Below are 25,166 nucleotides of genomic sequence, written 5' to 3' on the forward strand. Positions count from 1 at the left end.
ATTTAAAGCAGTGTTGCCTGCTGACCTTTCTCTTAGGTCGCTTAGATGATGAGGACAAGCTGGTCACTTGTGTCACCAACATGAAACTTTTCCTTCCCAGTGCTGCGTGGAGCAGCTGCATTAGCGCCCTGTGAAGTTCTTGCTAATCCACCGTTGTGTTACCCAGCTCCTGTGCTCCGAAGCTCAGAGGTTATCAGCTAGAATGGATGTACTCAGGAGCTGCTCCTGAGGGCTGCCCTGGATTCTGTTAAGGAGGCCTCTGACTTTGGGGCTGAACACCTCCCTCTCAGGCCTGGGTTGTGGGCTGGGAGCTGGCTCCTCTGACATGCACGAGTGAGTGTGGCTGTGTTGTGCTCACTAGTGAGGTGGCCACTGCTTTCCTGATGCTTTTAGTCTCTTCCTGGTACAGTCAGTTACGGAAATTTCAGGCAATGGGAGGGTCTTTAGTTTGGGTTTTGAAAACATGTTTTGAAGATATAATGAAAAAAATTTTATTAAAAAGAATTCTTATTCTTTTATTATTGTCTGGCTTCAGCAATGAACTTGCTTTTTGAAAAATAAATGTCTATTGTCATTTCTCTCACATGCTGTTTCAGTTGCGAGACTGTCGGAGAGAGGTCGTCTGCCGGGACACACGGGCAGTCAGAACTGTAAAGGGAAAAGGCTTTCTTGGAGGGAGAATACAAAGCATTTTTAAGTTTTCATGACTTTTAACCACTTGTATAATATTTGTAATAAATACCTATTTTGAAAAAATGCTTAAGGCCTTGCTATTGTGATGTCTCTAGTTTATACTGGTCAAGTCTATGCTTTTACAAACTAAACTAATCTGGAAAATGGCTGTTTTAGAAACTCAGCTTAAGACTGATAGGAAGTGAAGAAAATCGAGGATGTTATAGTTTGCATATATATATATATGTATATTTTAAAATGTTTAATGATTTATTTTTATGTATATTGATGTTTTGCCTGCACATATGTCTGTTTGAGGGTGTCAGACCCTGGAACTGGAGCTACAGACACTTGTGAGCTGTTATGTGGATGCTACAAATTGAACCTGGGTCCTCTGGAAGAGCAGCCAGTGTTCTTAGAAGCTGAGCCATCTCTCCAGCCTCTAAGTTTAATTTTTGAGACAGGGTCTCAGGTGGCCCACACTGGCCTTGAGCTCTCTATGTGGCTGAGGACAACCGAGCTGTTTGAGCCCAGCATGGCCTATGGCAACGCAGGCCACGGTGAGCTCCAGATGCTCACAGGCTGGTTCATGTGGGGTCTACCGTTAAGTCACTTACTCCCTCTTCTCCTGACAGCAGGCATTAACAGAAACCCCTTCTAGAGCAAGCTGGTATAACACTGAGCAAGCAGCTGGCCACAGATTCCTGCTGGAGTGTGAGTGGGAGCTGACAGGACCTTCTATTTTAGTCACTCCACATGCAGAAAGTACCAAGTCTGGGGTCGCTCTGTAGGGAGCCTGGATCACAAGCAGCTCCCTTTCTCAGTCTTGCGGCCCAAGCTCCTTGAGAAGACCGACCTGTTTCAGGATTGGTACTTCTACCATGAGTACAGGGTTAACTGCTGGTACTTCAGGAAGACTTCCGTTGTTTCAAACAGTGGCAGTTGGTTGACTTTGCTGGAATGGAAAAAGAATGCAAGGCTGAGGTTGCACGTTATCATCCACTCCTGTGGTGGGGACGAAGCTAGCAGCTATGTTCTTAGTGTACAGCCTGCAGGATCTGCTAACAAATTCAATGCAAGACATAAAAAAGACTATGGTCTAAGATGCCGCCATCTTTGTACCCTGCAGTTACCCTTGCAAGGATGGGGAAGACTATACAGAGGTTTGGGGATGAAGAGTTTGGCTTTGGACAGTCAAAGATGGGTTAGTATGGAGATTGTGAGAGCTTCAGGCAGAGCTGTACGTCTGAGAGTCCCAGGGAATTAAAATACTCCATAGGTTACAGATTGGGGAGACCGCGGAAGAATTGAGAGGAGTTATAGCACCACACAGGAATAAGACATTTGCATAGGTGAACACATATACACAAGCATACATACACACCCTTTTTCTCTCTTATGTAGTGGCACAAACAGTCTCTCCCCCCCCCCCAAAAAGTCTAAGAGCTGACAATACAGCTTAGTGATGCAGCATACAGAGGGCACGCAGAGTGCATGCATACATACAGAGTGCACACAGAACGCATACATACAGAGTACACGCAGAACACATAGAGAGTATACAGAGTGCACACAGAGCACATACATAGAGTGCAGGCAGAGCACATAAAGCACACAGAGCACATACATACAGAGTACACACAGAGCACATAGAGTGCACGCAGAATGCAGAGTACATGCAGAACACAGAGAGTATACAGAGTACACACAGAGCACATACATACAGAGTACACGCAGAGCACATACATAGAGTGCACGCAGAATGCACACAGAGCACATGCAGAACAGAGAGCATACAGAGATCCCAGTACCACCCACCCCTCCTGCAAAGAGAATAAGTTTCAAAAGCAAACTGTGTTTAAGAAATGTAAGCTTTGTTTTGATATTAAAGCTGAGGCTGTCCCAGTTTTAAGCACTCGTCTTTATTGATAAAATAGGCCCCTCTTCAGCACACACTCTCAGATGTAAGCATAAAGTTGTTTTTTTGGGGGGTGGGGGTGGTGATGGAAAACTGTTGTCAAAAACAAAGCAAATGTCTTTCAATACTCACAACCTTAAAGTCATACCCAAGACAAAGGATAAATAATTTTTTTATAAAAATAATTACTTTTCAAGTAACATTTTGTTCAACACACTGCCTCCGACTCATCAGCTGTGCAGCCTCTCTTCTGGCCCACACGAGCAAATGTACCATTACATTAGGGGTACTCTCCAAACCAATAGAAACATCTTAGCAATAAATTCATGTATGTATAAACTATGAAGGCTCCGTATGCGAAGTGCTGAACATCGGGGCACTGCCCTTCCCTAGCAGCCCTGTGACCCCGCTCACCTCATCACAAAGTCCTTTGAATTTTACCAATACATGAAATTATATGTAAAATTATAATGCAAAGTAATATTTCCTTAACAAATGATATACTTGAAAGTAACACATTCTATTTGTGCTAACTTTTAATATGAATCTGACACACAAGAATATTATATTTTTAGCCATATATTACAACCTTTTATCCTGTTCTGAACACTACACAGTAACAATTAAGTTTCAATTGGTGTTAAAGCACACTTCTGTACCTTGTGGCCTTCAAAAGCTTTACATATTGTAAATATGATTATTTTTTAACTGCACAGGATAATGTTTAGGGGTCTGCACTTCGCTGCCCATTTCTGAGTCATAGGTTGTAGGGAAAACCTCACAGGTTATAAGAACCAAGCAAATGGGGCTTAGACTTAGACCCAGAACTTTTTTTCTTGGAACCTGCATCTGCTTTTTAAGTATTTGAAGAGTAATTTCTTAAATAAAAACAAAGAAATTCCAAATTTACTTGGAGATTACCATACCCATTTGATACATTAAATATGTCAACTGTCTACCAGTGAGCAGTCATGTATCCTTAAACATCAAGTAGAGAGGAAGAAAGCCAGTTTGTTAACTGTGAACCAGAAACATTCTTTCAAAGTAGTTTAACCTACTAAATGTGTCTATATACTGTTGTCTTTCTTAGAAAGTAATATTCCTTCTCTTTCCTTCCTGAGCTGGCACTGCATACACTCAAGCAAGTCATGGATAACGGCAGCTGAAAGGAATGGGCACTAGGGATGGTCTAGGGATGGTGTTAGTGGACGCCTTCCGTGTGTGGTGTGAGTAACATTCCTAGAGCCTCTGAGACTGAACCGCCTTTGACAGGGGCTCAGCAAATGGGAAGGTTGACAGGTGACCAAGGTGGAAGCCTCGTGGTACACAAGCTGTTCGGAGACAACAGGAAGGACAAGACTTAGAACAAAGTCTTCCACTCAGAAACCACAGCAAACCTTACATTAAAAGGGCTAATATAGGACTTCCAAATGTTTATTGGGAGAGTTCAGGGTGACCCACGTATCCGGGAACCACAGCACCTGGCAGCAGTGTGAGGCTCACTCTTCCATCCTCATTTACACTCTGCCGTCTAGTTCATGACCACGGGTTTTTCATTCCTCAGTCTCTGCTGCTGCACTTGTACATACAGTAGAGGGGAACAGGCTGGCTGAGCTGCGTTTGTGTTCATTCATCCGCTCACTTCTGAGCCCATCCCAGTGACCGTGCAGAGAGCCACTCAGCTCTTCCTCAGACTCAGGTCGCTGTTAGTCACGAACGCGGATAAAGATGTACTCTCTGATGCATCATCCTTCCGAAGGTTCAGAAAGGACTCTCGGGTTATCTGAAGGATCTCTCGCAAGCCTTTGTTTTCTTGCTGTAAGGAGACAAGTAGAACTGAAGATGGCTTATACCCCATGCACACAGACCAATGTTCGGGCCACCCCTAAGATTCGTACACAGCACCTCTAAAAGCCAGATGTGTGAAGGTGCAGCATGAAATGCAGGCTCTGGGATCACATACATGTACTATGTGCTATAGACAGCTCACAACCTGAATCTAAACAGATGGCAAAGCTGGGTGTAGTAACGCCCACCTTTAATCTCAGCAGTTGAAAGACAGAGGCAGGAGGATCTCTATGAGTTTGAGGTCATCCTGGTGTACACAGCAAAGTTTTAGACCAGCCAGGGCAACACAAGGAGACCCTGTCTCATAAACAAAAACCAGATTTCAAATGCTATTAAAGGCACAGGGTCAGTATTCAACCTCCCTAGAGCTGCAAGTCTTTTTTGTTGTTGTTGTTTTTGAGACCAGGTTTCTCTGTGTAACAGTTCGGGCTGTCCTGGGACTTGCTTTGTAGACCAGGCTGGCCTTGAACTCACTGATACCTACATGCCTCTGCCTCCCAAATGCTGGCATTATAGGCATGTGCCACTGCTGCCTGGCAAGCTACAAGTCTTAATGTGTGCAGATGGAGCTGGTAAAGAGGCAGAAATGAGCTTGTTCTGCAAACAGACTAGAGATGAGTAACACCCATTTAACTCAGACTAGTTATAAATTCATATGAATAATACCTTTAGTTACTGTATGTTTCCCTCAGCAAAACTAGCCGAGGTGTTATTGTTTCAGAAAGAAACGTAAATGATTATCTGGCACCGTAAGAATTTGTTACCTTATAACCTGCTTTTGGCCTCAGGAGTCTGGCCTGGCCTGCTCCTCATCCAGGCCTGCCTGTCATCTTCTGAGCACACGTGAACTGCTGAGAAAGCTGCCTGCCCTGAGGCGCAGACGGGGCACACCGTGTGCTCAGGGACAGACACAGGCCTTATGGCCATCTGTAAGGGATTTCCTGGTCATGACTTCAAGCAGAACATTTTAAATTTTATTTTTTGGGTGTATGTGTTCTATGTGTGTGTGTACATGTGGAGGCAAAGGCTGATGCCAGGAGGCTTCCTCTCTAGCACTCCACTTTGTTCTGACACAAGATGTCTTGTTGAGCTTGGCGCTTATGGTCTGGTGAGCCATGGGCCTGGGGATCCAGTCAGGGCCTCATGCTCCACAGTAACCGTTTACCACTGGACCAGCTCTCAGGATCTCATGTGGTTCAGGCTAGCCTAGAACTCACTGGGGGCTGAGAGTAACCTTAAATTCCTAATCCTCCTGCCTCCACCTCCCGAGTGCTGGAATGAAAGGGGCACCACACCTGGCTTTATTTGTGCACTGTAAAACATCTTTCTATAACATGATCTTTAGCACAAAGAACTGAGTTAAAAATTATGAAATCAAGGAATCTCTCTCTCTCTCTTACACACACACACACACACACACGAAAACAATACAGACTCAAAACTCAACTTTCTCTTTTCTTTCAAGACAGAATTTCTCTGTGTAGCCCTGTTTGTCTAGGAACTTACTCTGTAGACCAACCAAGCTAGCCTCGAATTTGGAGATCCACCAGCCTCTGGCTCCCAAGGGCTGGGACTGAAGGCGTGCGCCACCATGCCCGCTTTAAAGATCAGCGTTCTCACTCCTGCTGTGTTCATGTGTCACTGGTGACCCCAGATTTCTGCATTATACCCGACGGCCTATTTCACACTATCACCAGCACCCAGATTCAGAAATATTACCACCAACTTAAAGAGTGGGTGTGTGAAGACTGGGACTGTTCTCTGGCTGAGTGTCTGCAGGGATACTTTCCACCCGTAGCTGAAGCTTAAAACTCACTTCGAGTTGAAAAATTCGCTCCTGCTCCTTGCAGCCCTGCTGCTCGTCAATTTCAATGGCTTTTCTCATCACTGCTGCCATCTCGGCGATCTGGTCAACATGTGCTTCCAACTCCTGGAAGAAGGGCAGACAAGAAAGTCAGAGGAAGACGTCACTGGCACTGCCACCTAACACTACGTGACATCCGCATGTTGCCGTGTGCATGCAGCATACAGAGCTGGGTGGACATCAGGTGTTAAGAATAGAATTAAAGGGGCAGGAGGATCTCTTTGAGACCAGCCTGCTCAACAGAGTGAGTTCCAGGACAGCTGGACTACATTGAGAGAGTGGAAAAAAAGAAAAGAAAAAGGCAAAAAAAAAAAAAAAAAAAAAAAAGAAGAGAATTAAGGCTAGGGCTATACATCAGAGTATAATTAAGGCTATGGCTATACATCGGAGTATAATTAAGGCTAAGGCTATACATCACAGTATAATCCAACCCGACAGCAAACACAGTTCATCCATCTCACATGTATCACAAAGACCAAGGAGAGTCTCTCACAGCTGCACGTCCCATGGTTACAGTGATGGGAAAGAAAGTCTGTGATTCAGTCTCCTCTGCAGTACTGGTGCCTATAAGCGGATCCCCAGTCACCCGAGAGAGCATTCTAGACGACAATCCTCCTCAACAACAGGAAGGGCATTGTTTACATCCGTCCATTATTTATTTAGTGTTTGCTGAACAAGAATTTTTGAGCAAAATTAACGAATTGCTACAGAGTATTAAAACATTAAGTGCTTTTTTTGCCCGATAAAAAACTAATTTCCACATAATATAGCTACCCATATTAGTCAGTTTTATAAATTCTCTCTCATTCCTGTTTTCTGCACTTCTGTGACGTATCAGGCACTATGCAAGGCAGCAGAAGCACAACTCCTCATAAGGTACCATCCCTGACCTTACAAGCTTTGTTCGGTGAAGGAGACAATGGGGTCTAAAAATCGACAGGAGCCTGGGAATAATCATTTTCTCAATAAATAGTTTCTATTGATCACTCTTCACTGGCAACAGAACTTACTATATTCAGACAAAAACTAAATTTGAAATTATGAAGAAAAGATGAATAGTTGTAGAAAGGAACTGATCAAGACCTTAACAAACCCACGTAACTGCTCAACTGGAAGAGAGTGGGAAATACAACGGAACTGTTTTTGGTAATTAGATTTGGTATTTGTGTGTGTGTTTCTGGGAGTTGAACCCAGGACCTTTAAACCAGGCAAACACTCCATCACTGAGCTACACCCCAGCTCCATTTACTAATCCTAAAGAAAAAGATATAGGCCCTTCTGTGTTTGGTTCTGGGGACTGACGCCAGGGCTATGGTGGCACGTGGCTAAGTGCCCTCCACATCACACAGAGACGCCACCAATTCAGGAGGGTGGACTGGACAGCTTTGGACTGGCCTGAGGCACAAAGCTGTCCCCAAGGCAAATGCTAGCCATTCTCTGCAGCCCCACAGTCACCGAGGCCCTCTGTGACCGAGGACGCACATGGGTAAGTGAGTACAGTGCCAATCTGAAGGCAGCAGCTTTCTCAGCTTACAATCTGCTCAGTACATGGCACTGGCGTAGGTGTAAACATAGGAAGCCAATAATTTATTGCCTTTAAAATGGAAGAAAAAAAAGGCTTCTGACTTTCCAGCAGAGTCTGTTTTAACAAGATCATCAGGAAAAACCAATGTTTAGCATGTGTTGTAGGCCCCGTGAACAACTCACTTACTAGATGTAAGAACCATACTTCTTTTAGAGACACAAAGCAAGAACTTCAGCTCTAAAGCCCAAATGTCAGCACATCACCCTGCAACTGTCTCGATACCTTTCCACTTCCAAGTCTGTCTTATTATCAATAACTAGTCACTATTATTAATAACATATTAACAAGGGCTAGAGAGATGGCTCAGTGGCTAAGAGCACTGCCTGCTCTTCCAAACGTCCTAAGTTCAATTCCCAGCCCCCACATGGTGGCTCATAACCATCTGTAATGAGATTTGGTGCCCTCTTCTGACCTGCAGGCATAGTACTGTATACATGATATAAAATATATTAACAATAGATAAACAATAGTTATTATTTCTACTCTGCAGCAACAGCCCAGATCTTCAAGATTTAGGACACAACACAGAGAGTATCACTATGTACAGCACTAAATTCAAAAGGCATTTTTTGAATTTCTATTTGTGAACTCAAACCAAAGAACTACAATTAATTAAAACCTAAAAATTTTATATTTGATGGACCAGCCTTTTATAATATCAGGCTAAAGTTAATATCAAGAAAATATATTTTCCTTTTTTAGATAGGGTCTCGCTGCACAGCTCTGGCCAGCCTGGGACTTGCTACGTAGATCAATTTGGTTTCAGACACAGAGATCTACATTCAGTGTCAGAAATGCACTGTCGTATGAGAGCAAAGACCACAGTGGTATCTACGAAGGGCAAACAAAAGATGGCTGGTAAGCATCTAAGGCTCTATACCTAACACAGTGGCTTACATCCTCTGTGTGACACACAGAGCGTGAAGGACAGTTTCAGACTCAGCAGCACGGCCATGAAAAGCACATTGTTCTTCAATTGATTTTGTTTATTTGCTGGTCTAAACTGGAAGGGCAATTCAAAATGAAACAGCTTTTTAAACGGACCCCCGCTTCCACCCATCCCCCGAAGTTGACTGTTTGATTTAGTGTACATTCTGATTTGCTTCCAAGTGCCGCCTCTCCAGTCCATGCTGAGGTGCTTCGAGGATGTGCCGAGACGCATCAAGGAAGAATCCTCCGCAGTGGTTACGGTGTACCATGTCAATCTGTAGTACAGAGTCGTTATAATGTTAATACGGACTTCATCCGTAATTTAAAAACTGGATGAGTGTTAGTTCATGCGTGTTAGCCAACTGCTGGAATGTTTGTTTTTTTAAAAATTTCCAAAAAGGCATCTGTTAAAAAAAATAATGTAGAACTAACTATTTGGACAAAACGGAGTTATGTTTTCTAGTGGTTTTTAAATATGGACTCACAAAGCTCTAGGCGAGTGCAGAAACCTGTACTACTACTACAGCCTCGAGCAGGACACATGCTCCAAGCACAGCCAGACTCAACTGTGCTCCCCTCGTGTGTCGCAGAATGACTTCTGTGTTGAGGCACAGCACATCACTGGCGCCTAAACAGTCTAGACCGCGGCACTCTTGTGCCTGTATCTCGTTTCTCTGCCCGTGCACTCCCCGACTCCCGTAGAGCTAATTCCAGGCTAGATTAAAGTGCTGGGTTCTCCAGGACTGCTCCTCCCACTGCTGTAGTAATGCTCCTTTCCCCACGCCTCCCATCACACTCCAGCTCAACACCAATGTGACGTATCCCTTCATTCCTCCTGCTCCTGTCCATAGCGACTAAGCCAATGCAGGGTGGTAATAAATGTTTGATTTACTGAGCCAAAATGTCTCCTTTTTGGGAAAAATCAAAACCACAAACATTAATATGTATTAGTTAGAATTAATAGCAAATAACTGAACAGTCATTTATTGGAAGGCAGGGATCAGCACTTAGATGAACTCAACCTACACAACAAATGTTACAGACGGATCATGGCTATTTAACTTTTTGACTAACAGGATAGCACTGATGAATGGAACACCCAGTGGGTTTTGTATATGGAGGGTGGGGTGTTGAACCCAGGGCCTCAGGTATGCTAAGCACAAGTTCTACCATGGAGCTCTTAATGTGCTACAGAAAACACTCGCTCTGCCACAGTTGCTATGAGACTGACAAGATCTTATTCCACACACTTTTTAATTTAATTTAATTTTATTTATTTGGTGGTGGTATTCACTACTTTTTCAAACTTCTGTTTTTCAAATTGCAAAACAAGAGGGCCTTTTGGAATTTCAAGACTGCATTTCAATTATTCTTTATACTTATATATATTAAAAAAAACCTAAGTTACATATTTACTTAATTTTTGGAGAGGGAGAGTAGAATTAAACCAGAATCTCAAGTAGCCAGGCTGGCCTAGGACCTCTCAACCTTCCTGCCTCTGTCTTACAAGTACTGGGATTAAAGAGTTGCGTGTTACCATACCTGACTTAGATATACACTGAAATACTCCATAACAAATACTAACATCAACTACAGACTTTATTTTCAAAAGACCAGTTAAACAACCAAGGACTTCCATTTTGTTAGGGCATGAAAATTATAAATAGCTAATAATCAGTCCAATTTTAGTTCTTTATTCTTCGACTAATTGACACAAGAGGTGGCTAATATGTATAATGGTCACCCAAAGAAGACTAGCTATTTAATTCCGATGGAATAATTTAAAAATACTATAGACATCAACATGGAAGAATATATATATATATATATATATATATCACGATTACTATCTCTTCAACATTAGTCATAAGTAGGCTATATCATCCAATCTAATGTCTTCACTTCCCACTGGCAGTTAACATTCAGTTTCATGTAAGCAGCGAAGACTATTCTGCTTATCTTGACAGCAGCTGTTCCCAAGCGACCAAGAAAAACGACTGCAAAAACACTCTAACCACTCCAGCTTCGCTTCTAAAATGTCAGCTAGCGCGCACTGTCCCCAACCCTACGGATTTCATGAGGATGAGTGGCCTCCATTCAGACTGGACTCTTTGGGGAAACAATCTACACTCAGCAGCTCAGACTTTAAAAGCATTTCAGTTTCTGTTTGTGTAACAGGTACCATTACACAAATTTACTGGAAAAAAAATACTTAAAAACAAAGACTCAGCTGGGTGGTGGCAGCACACACCTTTAATCCTAGCACTCATGAGGCAGAGGCAGGCGGGTCTCTGAATTCGAGGCCAGCTTGGTCTACAGAGCAAGTTCCAGGACAGGCTCCAAAAAAGATTCACAGAGAAACCTTGTCTCTGGATGGGTGGGTGGGTGGAGGGGAAGGCAGAGAATCTTACAAAAATAATTTTAAAACTGAATGTACCTTTATTTTTTTAAAAAAGTTTATTTCTGAATCACTCACACACACACACACACACACACACACACACACACACACACACATTTTAAAGTTACTGAGGACACCAACAGAGAGGCAGAGGCAGATGGTTCTCTATGCTTTTAATGTTAGACTGGTCTACATAGTGAGTTCCTAGACAGCCAGAGCTGGATAGTAGGACCCTGTTACTCGGGAGAAATGGGAGTTAGAAGGATAAACCAAGAAGAAAAGAATACATAACAATAACGGGGATGGGGAGACGACAACAGAAAATGTCAATTAAAACTGCGAGATATTTCTGGGTATGGTGGCATACACGTTTAGTCCTGGCACTCAGGAAGCAGAGGCAGGAGGGTCTTTGAATTTTAAGCCTAATCTACAGAGTGAGTTCCAGGGAAACCAGGGTTACAAAGAAACCCTGTCGTGGAAAAAAAAAAGAAAGAAAAAGGAGGTATTATATATCCTATCACAAGAATTTTAGTAGATTATTTTCATTCTTTAAAAACTCTGAACATAGGTTAACAATGTCCCCCAGTTTTCATTTCAAGTCAAATTCATAGAAGGGATTACCTTTGAATGTTGCTCTTTTAGCTTCATTATTATACCTGGGTCATCTCTCTTGCTCGCCATGAGTAATCTGAACATCTGCTCTCGATACTTGCTCATTATCAGTTCCAAGGCAGACTGGTGTTCTTCCAAGGATGTTCGTAGTTCTATTGAAAACAGTGTGCTTTATTCAGATGAGTTAAGATTATGTCAAACACTGATAGGCAGGAATCTTAAAATGAAACATGCAACGAAGAAGCCCCTCATATTTTACTGAAATAAAAGTTTTATGCTGTGTATGTGTGTGTGTGCATGTTTGTCCCCATGCCGTGCACATGCACAAAGGTCATAGGACAACTTGCAATTGATTTACACCTTCTACCAGGGGTTGCCAGAAATGGACACCAGGTTTGGTGTTAAGTGTCCTTGATCCACCGAGATAGCTCTCATTAGCTTTTTAAAGTGTTCATTTTTAAAACTCATTTTTTTTTAAATATTTGTTTATTTATTATGTATACAATATTCTGTCTGTGTGTATGCCTGCAGGCCAGAAGAGGGCACCAGACCTCATTACAACAGATGGTTGTGAGCCACCATGTGGTTGCTGGGAATTGAACTCAGGACCTTTGGAAGAGCAGGCAATGCTCTTAACCGCTGAGCCATCTCTCCAGCCCCCTAAAACTCATTTCTTAAAAAAAAAAAATCATTTCAGAGCTATAAGGCTGGACTGGGGAAAGTTCCACACAAGTACAGCACTGTGATGAACCTGAGCACGTATGCGGAACCCGGAAGGAACAAGAACCCTAACCCAGGGCTTGAGAGTAAAGGCTCCATTATGAAGCTAACAGTCTGCAGTGGCAGAACAAATGGCACACGGAGGAGAGCTGTGGACAAGGGCAGAAGAGAGACCAGGAAGTGACTGAAGGTCCTTGTACAAGGAAATAAAAATAGACAAATGTATTTATTTATTTATTTGTTGGTTTTTGGGACAGAGTTTCTCTGTGCAATAGTCCTGGCTGTCCTGGAACTAGGTCTTGTAGACCAGGCTGTAGATCGCCTGATGATATTTATTCTGGCAAGTTCAGACTAATGCTTGTGTTGAAGTGTACTGACATTTCATTTGTATTTTAATAAATAAATCTTGCTTGAAGATCAGAGAGTAAAACAGCCCCACTGGTCAGTCTTACAGACCAGGCAGTGGTCTTTAATCCTTTAATCCCAGCAGCCAAACTAGTTGCCATAGAAACCTGGCTGTGCCCCCCTTTAATCCAGCACTAGAGGGGGATATAAAACAAGACAGCTCTCAGGCTCAGTCTCATTCTGAGATTCTTGGAGGCAGGATCACCATTTTGGACTGAGGTAGAGGTAAGAGCCAATGGCTGCTGCTTTGCTTTTCTGACCTTCAGGATGAACCCCAATGTATCTTTCTGAGTTTTATTAACCGTGGTTCACTGAAGGATGGGGGAAAAAGTTGAGTGAAAGTCTTCAGTTAAGACAGCATGGCACAGACTATGAGCAGTCAGGCTGGGACACACGAGGGAGTGGGGCTCCTCCTTTCCAGGCTAAAAACAAAACAAAACAAAACCAAAACAAAAGACAAAACCCAGATGTTGAGGAGAAGCAGCTAAGACAATGCTCAAAAGGGCAGACTTCACGGAAAGGATTGGTTAAAGCAGCAGTGACTCCTGTCTACGCATACACACCAGAAAGTAAGATTAAATATTAAAAAGTAACGTCAGTTGACTATTTCCCCATTTAAAAAGGGTTCTATTTTATTTCATGTGTATATGTCAGTACCTGCACATATGTGCCTCGTGACCCCAAAGAGGGTGTCGCATCCTTGAGATGGAATGAGAGGCAGCTCTGAGCTGCCAGGAACTGAACCTGGGTGCTCAAGAGCTCTTAACCACTGAGCCACCTCCAGCCCCCTGTGATTTGTGACTGTCCCAGCCAGTCCCCAGAGGAGACCAAACACCTTGCCTTTGTTCTCCTGCTGCAGTTCTCGGATCTGCTTGTTTTCTTGCTGGATTCCCATAACCAATGTGGACCTTGGCCGATGTCTTGCAACTTCATTAAGTTCTTGGATTTCTTCCTGGTACTAATGAAAAGATTAAAGAACAACAAAAGGGAAGTCAATATTTGCAAATTTTTACCTGCTAATTAAATGTAAGTGAGCCGAACCTCCAAGAGTTAAACAGAGGTATTACATGACTCAGCATTCCTTCCAAAGGAAGAAAAAAAGAAAACAACCACAGTGCCATTACTCATAACAGGAAAAGAAGAGAAGAGTTCAAGTATCTCCCCACTGAAGAGAGAAGAAACAGGACACGCTGTGTCCCCCTGCAGTATTACTGGGCAATGGATTAAAAAAAAAGGCTGACACATAATACAACTCAAATGAATTTTAATATATGGTAAGAGCCAATCACGGAAGCCATACAGCTCACTTCTTACTCACATAGTGAGTCTAGAGCAGTGTCTACAGCAGGCAAACCCACTGGGAGAGTTCAGTGGTTTCAGGGCTGAGGGATGGGAAGCTAGAAAGACACTGACTGACGGGATGGGTGTACAGTTTCCTTAGCATGAGCAGGGCCCCAGGCTCTATCCTGAGATGAAGTCTGTTACGTAGTAGCTCTAGATGTCCTCTAACTGACTTTGTAGACTAGGCTGGTCTCGAACTCACAGAGATTCACCTCCTTTTGTCTCCCAAGTGCTGGGATTAAAGGTGTGCACCACAACACCTGGTTGGATTTTGAATTTTTTTTTTAAATAGGAACCCAAATTTAAGATTAGTCATTTTTCTTGAGGCATCCTTACTGGACAGCTATCAATGACTTCATTATAACATTCCTAGTTCTTAATTCCAGGTGTCAAACACCCCTGTCAGGTCTGTGCTCACTCATTGCCACTAGACTGGACGGCCAAGGAGCAGGTGCTTTAGGGACACAGCTGCGACACAGACTGAGTGAACTTGCTCCGCTGTTCCTGGTGACTTTTGAAGAGTCTTAGTTAAGGGTTGCTTTGTCTGTTGAGACAGGGCTTCTCTGTGTAGCCCAGGCTGGCCTTGAACTCAGAGTGCTGGGACTAAAGGTGCATGTCACCACTGCCTGGCTAGAGCTGCTTTTTCAGAAGCTGGAAATCTTTATGGGGGGGGGATGGCTTACACACCTGAATGCAGTTGTTTACTGGAAGATGCCTCCATACGCTATTAACAGGAAGCAAACCTACTTCATCCCTATGTTAAGGGTAGATTTAAAACATGCCAGCAAAAATGAACTTGAAATAATTGCATAGGATGAAAATTAGATATTTCCTTACATCATTAAAAAAATATTTGGATGTTAAATAATACCCAAGTACTTTTAGAAAGAAAAGTATAAACATCTCGGCATTATATACTACAACAAATTACCTAATATTAGTGAAATGTGTTATATCTGGTCCTTATCAGATATATTTAGATTTAACAATTTCACTTACTTTTAACTCTTTTACTTTTAATGTACATTTCTGTCAGAAGAGGGATAAAATTTATAGATTTTAAATAAATCTACCTATGTACCTGTCACAGACCATAATATACCCTACTCTAAAGTGAAACACACACGAGTGAGGCTTCGTGTAAACTTTAGTTAAAAATGATCTGATTAAGTAGTAGGTTATTATGATGGTTTGAATGAGAATGGCTCCCACTGGCTCACAGCCTGCACACCTGTCACCAGGGAGTGACAGATTTGAAAGGGTTAGGAGGTGTGGCTTTATGAGCCCCTCTCTTCCTGCTGCCTGTGGATCTGGATGTAGAACTCTCAGCCCCTTCTCCAGCACCACCTCCGTCTGCAGGCCATCATGCTTCTTGCCATGACGATAATGCTGAGGTCAAGGTGTCTTTTCACAGCACAGGAACACTGACAAAGATATTTATGATTGATGAAGCTTTGCTAAATGACGTCAGTCAGGAAAAGTCAAACCTGCTTCATGGCTTCCACTCGCTTGCTGAGGGCCGTGGTCTGCTCGATGAGGGACTCTGCTGCATCGTCATGATCGCGCAACCTTTCCACAAGGGTTTTTGCGTCAGCAAGTGCCTTCTCAATTGTGCAGCTCATTGCTAGAGGAACACCAGAAAGTCAATTACAATCAGGACTTGGGTCAACATGTGCCTTATCCCAGTTTCCCATCATCAGAGACACCCTACTTAAGCTTCCCTTGCTAAGACTGTTCATTATAGAGAGGAAAGCAGTTAGGAGTACCATGTACTGCCTGCTGGGGAACATGCAAATCTGATGGTAAGAACGCTCCCTAGCCACCCCCCAGACACACACACACACACACACACACACACTCACTCACTCACCCACAAATCTGACAGTAGAAACTCTCCCTAGCCCCTGCCCCCAATACACACTCAAATCTGAAGAGCCGAGCCGGCCTTTGTGTACTTTGCTATGTTAAAGACTCAGCCTCCTCCTGGATGAGCTACTGCAGCTTATGTAAAGTGACATCATCTCAGCTTTCCTTATGGAAAGAAGTTTCCACAGTGAATACCATCAGCCACTACAGATGACTTTCAGTATGTTCTAACGAAGCACTAAAGGGGATGCTGAGATGCTGAACACGGAACAGAAGCAGCAGGTGTTCGGCTGCATCACCAAGGGCAACACTTGGCAGCAGTGACACAACAGCCGGCCATCTGCTGCAGGGTGCACAGTCCAGAGGGACCAAGCCTCTCCTCTGCAAGGTGGGGTGAACAAGAGTTCCAGCAATTGACTGAGTGTGAATCCTGGCAGCAGCCATAGCTGCTAAGAGGCAAAACCTAAAATCCACACAGTGGAGACTGATCAACAGGCTGTGCTAATCTCCAAAGCAAAACAGAAATCTGGAAAAACAGGGGGTCCCTTCCTGTAACAGATTCCAGAAGAGAAACGGATAAATGCTGGATACAGAACTCAGCAAAGCTGGATCTCTGTGAGTCTGAGGTCAGCCTGGTCTACATGGTGAGCTACAGAACAGCTAGACTACACAGTGAGACCCTGTCTCAAATAAGCAAAAAATAAGGAAATAAACAAACAAAGACTCTAGGAAGATAATTTTTTAAAAAGCTCAGTTTGGAACTGAAGAGAATAGTTAATTGTGTTTGCTACTCTCGCAGAGGACCATACCGGAGGCTCACAACCATCTCTAACTCCAGCTTCAGGGATCCAACACTTTCTCTGGCCCCTGCAGACACTCCGATGCATGGGTACACATCCACGCAGACAAACAGGCAGACAGGCAGACAGACAGACAGACACACACACACATAAAAATTAAGATCAAACAGGTCAACGGATCCAAGAAAATGCAAAGCTGAATGATGTTAGAATTACAGCACAGGACATGAACAAAAACCCTGAAAAGGAACTAAACGGAAATCTTAGAAAAGAAGATTTCAATAAAATGGTTAAGATAAATTTATAGCATAACACAAAATGTTTGTATTAGAGTCTAAGATCTGAACTCAATCATCTAACTCCTAACCTTGAGAAAGTATGGAAAGAGCAGAACAAATCCCAAGTAAATAGAAGGTAAAGAAAATAGACACAGTGAAACCATAGGCTGGAATGGGGGCGGTAGGGACGACCAGATACCAACAGAGGCTGAATAACCAACTTAAAAATAAATGAAGAGCCAGTGGTGGAGGCCCATCCTAGTCCCCAAGAATCTACAGCAGGTGCATCAAGAGGAGTCCAGTCTGGGTTACATAGTCTGTCTCAATTCCAACTCCTCTAAAGAACAAGAGAAATCACTACAGAGCCATACTTCACTCCAAACGCAAGGGAACAGAATAATATATCTCATATACACGAATTAGATAATTTAGATTAAACCTATTTGTGGTGGTTTGAAAGAAAATGGCTCCCAAAGGGAGTGGCACTATCAGGAGGTGTAGTCTTGTTGGAGGAAATGTGTTGTTGTGGGGGTAGGATTTCAGCTTCTCTCAGTCGACTTCCTGTTGCCTCCGAGTCAAGACTAGGACTCCACATCCAGCACCTCGTCTGCCTGCACGTGCCAGGCTCCCCTTCATGATGATAATGAACTGAACCTCTGAAACTGTAAGCCGCCACCTGAATCAAATATTTTCCTTTTATAAGAGTTGCTATGGTCATGGTGTCTCTTCACAGCATTGAAAACCCTAACTAAGACAAGATTAATTCCTCAAGACCCACAAATGACACAAAGTCATACAAGGAGAAATGGTAACTAGCAACAGACTTATGACTATTATAATCACTGGAGTTACATAACCAAATTTCTACAGCTATTTTCTAACAAGTTTAAATAGTAAAGAAACTGGAGTTTAAAAATATCCTGCAAAAAAGGCTCCATATCCAGAGAGCTTCAGTGGCAAGTCCTAAAATACACACCGAGGGCTGACGACATGGCTCAGAGTCAACAGCACTGCTGCTCCTGTAGAAGGAGCACCCGTGGGTGGCGCACGACCATTCCTAACTCCAGTTCCAGGGGATCCGACACCCTCTTACCAACTCCATGGGCACGCACCTGCAGCAGATAGATACATGCAGGCAGAAGGTGCACACATAAAATAAACCCAAGGGTCAGGAAGGTCAATAGAGGCCCTATCTCGCAAAACAAATGGTATTACCCAATCTCTTTAAGGAAACTGGAATACTTATATGGTGGAGCATGGTGGCACATATCTTTAATCTCAGCATTCCAGATGCAGAGGTAGATAGATTTCTATGAGCTTCAGGTCAGCCTGATCTACAAAGACAGACCCTACCTCAAACAAACAAACAATAAAAGGAAAGAAAAGAAAAACAAACACTTTTAGATTCATAAAGCAATTCAGCATTTAAAAAATTTTAACATTACTGACACCAAAACCATACAAAATGAGAAAAACAAAAGAAATCACAGAATAATATTTCTCATAAGTACAATACAAAGACTAAATACTTTCCTCACTAAAATTGAAACAAGGTAAGGATGTTCCAAATACCAACCTTGTTGAGTTTACCAGAGCATTAAGTGTAGACAGAAGTTTCTATCCTGCCTGGTCCCCCAGCTCTTCAATCCCAAATAAACACACAGAAGTTTATAGTAATTATAAGCTGTTTGTCTTATTAGCTCAGGCTTATTATTAACTAACTCTTACAACTTAAATTAACCCATAAATCTTGTCTATGTTTGGCCAAGTGGCTTGGTACCTTTTCTCAGTGAGGCATTCTCACCTTACGTCCTCTGTATCTGGCTGGTGACTGCATCTCTGCCTTGCGTCTTCCCAGAATTTTCCTGTTCTGGTCACCCTACCTATACTTCCTGTCTGGCTACTGGTCAATCAGCATTTTTTTTAAAAAAAGCAATACGAGTGACAAATCTTTACAGTGTGCAAGAGCATTAGCACACAGCAAATAAGGGGAAGGGGAACTATCAACTGGGATACATACAAGAAAACTGTTCTGATTTGTAATCCATGCTGCTATACTAAAAAATCCTAAAGAATAAAAACAATTTCTTTCAATGTTTAAAAGGAGACAGGAGTCAAGTGAGATACACAGAGAGAAAACAAATGGGTGGGTAGGGAGGTGGGGAAGATCTGGGAGGAATCAGGGGATGAAAATAATAAAAATACATTCTATGAGATTTTCAGAGACTAAAAATGTAAAACATAAAATTCCTACAGTCTATGATTTTAGCATGTCTATAGGATACAAGTACAAGCCCAAAGGATACAAGAACCAACTGTTCTTTCATAAGCTAGCAATGACAATTAGGAAACAAATATGCAAAAATTAGGTAATGCATGTTAAATGGATTAATTCCTCAAAACCCACCAATGACAAAAACCTCACGAGAAATGAGTGTCGAAGAATGTTCCTAGAAACATTTAAGATAGTTACATTTATAAGTACATATATATTATAATAGATAAATGAAATTCTTGGGCACAATCAAAGTATATGCAGGATCTATATGCTGGCAACTACAAAATGGTAACAGAAAAAGCAGGGTCTAATTATGTGGAGAAAATACTGTGCTCAGTATAATGGAGACAAAATGTTTTCAGCTATCAGTCAATGTAGCTGGAAACTGACAAGCTGATTGTATAATTTCTATAGAAAGCAAGGAAACTAGAATCACTGAAACCATAGTGCAGAGACACAAGTGCACGATTTAAGACTCACTTTACACACAGAACCATGGCTCTGATACAGGGAGACAGAACAGAGATGCTGCCGAAAGAGGCCCACAGGAGGGTAACCAATCCATTTTTGAAAATGCACAAAGGAAGCTGGGTGTGGTGAAGATACTTTTGTAACTCAATCACTGCGAAGGTTGAAGCAGAGGAATCACTGAAAGCTTGGGGCTAGCATGAACTACTACAGTGAGTTCAAGGCCAGCATGAGCTACACAGAGTCAAAAGGCAAAACAGCAAAGGGCAAAGGCAAGCCAGAGAATACCAGGTGCTAGGAAGATGGCTCAGTGGTTACAGTGCGGCCGCTCAGCTTCGAGGATGAGAGGTACTCAGCTTCGAAGATGACAGGTATTCTGTCAGGCCGATCCAAGTTGTCAATCTGAAGCCCTCTTCTGATTGTCAAGGGCACCCGCACATGTGTGTACACACATACATATCCACTTTTTTTTAAAAAAGAGAAATGGTAAACATTTTTTCAACAAAGGGCACTGGATAACCTAGACACCTATGCTCCGGAGAGTAATCTCAACACAATTCTTACTTGATTTATAGAATGCTTTTCTCAAAACGGAGCACAAATTTTAATATAAAACGAAAAACAGTAATATAAGAAGAAAAAGAAACAAAGAAAACCTCTGTAATATGGAGATAGTCAGTACCAACAGCATGAAACATAAAACCATGGAAACCGCTGGTGAATCAGGCTTCATCCAGATGAGTAACTGACTATCAGACGCTAAGACAGTCTGGAGAAGACAAGCTAGGCCTCCAGGAAGCATTTCCAAGTTATATATCTGATGGAGGACTCAACCAGAAAAGGGGGGAAAAATAACTGTCAAAGTAGCAAGAATAAGTCTAAATTTAAAAATGGCCAAAAGATTTACCCTAAAACATATACAGATGATGGGGAAAAAGCACATGGAAAGATGTTTACAATCACCAAATAAATTTAAATAAAATGGTGACAGCCTCCCCACAATCCTACTCAAACTGCTAGGTAATACTTACAACTTGGAGTAGGCTCTCTTCCCCACCATATGGGCTCAGGGATCAAACTCGGGTTGTCAGTTTGTGGCAGGCCCACTAATTTTAATTAATTCAAATTGGTAGATCTCTGGACCTAAAAACACCTTATTTTGCAGTTTAGATAATAGGACAAGTGTTACTCCTCTTTTTCCACTGATAAAATGGACTCAAGGATTCCAAACGCAGGAGCTGAGTCACAGTCTGGTGGGGCCAGGACTGGAACTCCAAGCCACACTGGACCTGAGGGCCCTACCTGCTTCTTCCCATGTTAGAACTGTCTCAGCATCCTGAGGGGAAAGAATAAATTCCCTGACTCCACAGAGTGGAACTTCTAAAAGATTTAATTTTTTTCATTTCAAATCAACCAAGGGAGATGTACATGAAGAACAATTTAAAAAACAAGAAATTTTTAAATTTTTCATATAACTACAAAAATCTAGCAATTGTTTTAAGTATGCATTAATATTAAGCAATGAGTATGCTGGGATTTTAAAAAAGAACTACTTTAAAAATGTTCTTTAGGCTGCACAAAGACGAACAAAGCGAACTACATTTTTACATCTTAGAAGTCTAAACCTATCTGCACAGAAAGAATTGTAAAAGGGTAACTCAGAGCCTAATTTTATTAACATTTCAGGAAACAGCGGCACAGCCTCTGAAAGCCTGTGTACTCATTTCCTATTTGCAAAACCTCAAAAAAAGCTTAAAATACTTTATAATATGAATTTGCTTTGCCACTCTTTTTAAAAGATGCTTCCTCTCCCTTTTTGGCCAGTAAGTAACGTGGGAGATACTGTTCTCCACATTCTGTTACAAATTTTAAAAACAGACTCCAATTTAAAGGAATATTTTCAAATGTATCTGCTCATTTTTTCAGTACTTGTCTTAACTAGTCATGACACAAAATTATTTTATACAGGTAGGCTCAGATTTCAGGGGCAGACTTTCTTTTTTTTTTTTTTTTTTTTTGGTTTTTCGAGACAAGGTTTCTCTGTAGCTTTGGAGCCTGTCCTGGAACTAGTTCTCATTGACCAGGCTGGCCTTGAACTCACAGAGATCAGCCTGCCTTTGCCTCCTGAGCGCTGGGATCAAAGGCCTGCGCCCGGCTCAGGGGCAGACTTTTAATAAGTTTTCTTTATTTGCTTCCTGCTTTAGTCCCATTTTCACCCACTCTACCACTAAGACATTTGCAGTCAGATTCTGACAGATGGTTTAGAACATTCTGCTGCTGATTACAGAGAAACCACCACCTACCCACAACAGCAATTGCCAGCTGTTTACTTTTAGCTTTTAGTTAAGAAAATCTAAAGAAATTCAAGTAACTCTTGCTTCTTTTATAAACAAATCTACAAGTTATCTGATTGCTGGAGATACATAAACAAACTTGTGATATACGACAGATGTGTTTTTAAATCTCAAAAGTTTAGTTTAAAATTTGTTATTGCTTAGGCAGGTATCTCTAATGTTAGTAGTTAGATAATATATTAACTGGCTTATGGAAATACCAAAGTAAAATGTGTTTCAAGTCTTTCTGAAAAATATTTTTAAGATCAAGAATATATCATCAGGTGTGGTGGTGCGATGTGGGATTCCCCTCTGCATGCTGTGAATATGTTTTATTACCACTGTTTAATAAAGAAGCTGCTTAGGGCCAATGGCAGCGCAGAATACAGCAGGATTGTAACTGTGAGTTCAAGGCCAGCCTGGTCTATAGTGAGTTCGAGGGTAGCCAGGGCTATGTAGAGAGACTCAATCTCAAAAAACAAACAAAAAGCAGAATGTATATAAACTGTAGTCAGACTTTTCTTTGGGCCTCCAGCTCACAAATAACACACGGAGACTTACTATTTCTGAAAGCTTGGCCTTAGCTTAGACGTTTTAAACCAGCTCTTATAACTTAATTAACCCATTTCTATTAATCTAGGTTCTGTCAAGTACTGTCCATCCTGCTTCCTCTGTGTCTCAAGTCTCCCGAGTGCCAAGATTCCTCTTCCACTTCCTTTCTCTCCCCGAAATCCTGTCTATACCTCCCATCTTGCTTTTGGCCCTTCAGCTTTTTATTACACCAATCACAATACACCTTCCCACAGTGTACAAACACTCCACAAGGATAAATGATACACAAAAATGTGCATCTTGTGCAGACAGATACACTGTATGAATGCACAAATCATTTTTTACCCCACGAATATGAATGTACTTGAAGGTCTATGAAGAACATCCGATACTCCTAAAGCTGAAAGGAACACAGTTTGAGAGAAAGAGCACCAGTGAATCAAAACCAACCTAGAACTGTGGCTAGGTTGTGTGTGTTCAAATTAACAATCCAAAGAACTAACCTAACCCAAACCAGTTATTTCTAACATATGGGTAAAAGTCAGTGGAAAAAAATTCATTCTTTTCATGAATGCATTTATGCTGAACACTATCAAAAACATTTGTGTCATATAAAATTCGACTTGTCAGATACAGATACTAACATAATACAAAATCACTTGACGCATGAGGTGTGTGTGCATGCACACACATATGCTATCATATACAACCTCCAACAACTAATAGCAAAAGTACAATTACATACATGTTAGGAATACAGGGCTGCTCATATTCAATACAGGTTAAGGACATTTACCCGAAAATAAAAAAGGCCCTTCAGGTTCTAATGCTCTGATTTTTAAGGGACCCAGAATTTTTGTAGTAGATTCTTTAGAATGACTGTATTATAAATATGTATACATATTTGCATAAATAATGCTTGCTATGTGCCAACACTGAGCCAGCTTTCGTTTTAAAGATGAATAAGACATGATTCCAGACTCAAAAGTTCAAGCTGGCAGAAGAGACAAATAATTGAATACATCTTAATAAATACTGCAGACTTATGTCAAGAGCTCTGGGAGCTCACTGTATTATCAATATCACCCAAGGGAGTTTTGGGTTTTGATAGACGGTGAGAGAGCAAGCATCCCAACAGGACTACACCCGGCGAACAACGGCAGAGGTCTGCGGAAACACCCAACAACCCGGCATGCGTGCCTGGTAAAGAATTAGGGGCAGCAACAAGGTGACACTAAGAAGTAAAATACGATTTGAGACGGTGCGGTAAAAGGCCCCGATGAATCAATATGCTTAAATTAGAAGTTGAGAAAGTTTCAGGGGACAAAATGCATTTCACAGGGACACCCGTTTGGGGTGGAAGAAAGGGAACTGTAATGATCGCAGGGAAAGAAGAAACAACCTGGCGCGGTGTGAGTGAGATTCAGAACCTTAACAATTCTAAGGTCCGTGGTCTGGAAAGGAGCATGGGCACTGCCGATCGCGGTCGGGATAGAAAGGAAAAGCGGGCAGAAAGAAGAGGCCCGGCTCTTTCGGAACAGACACTTGCCAGTCAGTAACTGACCATAGAAATAGCAGTATAAAAACAGCAGTCTCTCAAAGAAAACCTCAGAACGGAAGAAAGAAGGAAGGTCTGCGGGATCACACATACACATAAGTCTCCTGTCCGTACTCATCACTCTGAGAGCGGAGAAATGCACTGCTGTTGAAAAATGGAGGAACGCACGCACTTGGAGTTTACGAACATCTTTCTGGAGAAAACCAGTTCTTCAACTCGGAATAGAATTCGGAAGGGCACTGCGGGATTAAATCAATCAGGATGGCGGCGAAGTCCAAGTCGCCAACACGGTGCAGCATGCGGAGGTAAATTCAACAGTGACAAGTCCCTCCCGCCACCGCCCACGGAGCTCCCGGGCGGCCCGGGCAGGAAGAAAACAAACCCGGAAGGGTGCCCTGCGGCGAGAGAGGGCTCGGGGTTTTCACGGATCTTCCTTCCGTACCTCGGTTCCCGGACAGGAGCTGGGAGGGAGCGCGGAGAGAGAGAGCCCGGCTCGGGGGCTCGCCTACGCCTTATTCCACTCACTCGGCTCCAGTCCCTCTCAGCCGTCGGCGACGGGGACCCGCGAGATCCCGGCGTCCAGGGCCGGCCTCCGCACCCTCGCTGCGCCTGCTCAGCGACCAGAAGCACGGCGCTGCCCAGACGGCGGCCACTCGCACCAGCAGCCCGAGCGCCTCGGACCCATCCCCGGCCGGTCTGAAACCTCCGCTCCCGGCAGCCGCCGAGCGACAAGCTTC

At 42.6% G+C, this 25,166-nt stretch overlaps 1 protein-coding gene across 6 annotated transcripts; it reads right to left on the reverse strand.

Moving 5' to 3' along the window:
• Window positions 1-2,574: 2,574 nt before the first annotated feature.
• Fgfr1op2 (FGFR1 oncogene partner 2) lies at window positions 2,575-25,154 on the reverse strand. Of its 6 annotated transcripts, none has more exons than XM_048432665.3 (7): window positions 24,955-25,154; window positions 15,784-15,920; window positions 13,796-13,913; window positions 11,840-11,982; window positions 8,979-9,092; window positions 6,255-6,368; window positions 2,575-4,406 (listed from the first exon to the last, which is right to left on the reverse strand). In XM_048432665.3, exons 2-7 carry the CDS (start codon window positions 15,916-15,918, stop codon window positions 4,269-4,271), a joined length of 762 nt encoding a protein of 253 aa, XP_048288622.1. In that variant the 5' UTR covers window positions 15,919-15,920; window positions 24,955-25,154; the 3' UTR covers window positions 2,575-4,268. The 6 variants fall into 6 exon arrangements, with proteins under 6 accessions (XP_048288622.1, XP_048288621.1, XP_085543486.1 ...); XM_048432664.3 differs by having other exon boundaries at window positions 24,872-25,153; XM_085687360.2 differs by lacking the exon at window positions 24,955-25,154 and adding an exon at window positions 24,812-24,832.
• Window positions 25,155-25,166: the final 12 nt, after the last annotated feature.

The sequence above is a fragment of the Myodes glareolus genome, chromosome 3 (genome assembly GCF_982192425.1).
Source record: "Myodes glareolus chromosome 3, mMyoGla1.1, whole genome shotgun sequence".
NCBI lineage: Eukaryota > Metazoa > Chordata > Mammalia > Rodentia > Cricetidae > Myodes > Myodes glareolus.

Coding starts and splice junctions, on each gene's coding strand:
- Fgfr1op2 (XM_048432663.3), bottom strand. Junction 13,914..15,783: donor GAGTGGAAGCCATGAAGCAG/GTTTGACTTTTC, acceptor TCTTTTCATTAG/TACCAGGAAGAAATCCAAGA. Junction 4,407..6,254: donor AGCGAATTTTTCAACTCGAA/GTGAGTTTTAAG, acceptor GTCTCCTTACAG/CAAGAAAACAAAGGCTTGCG.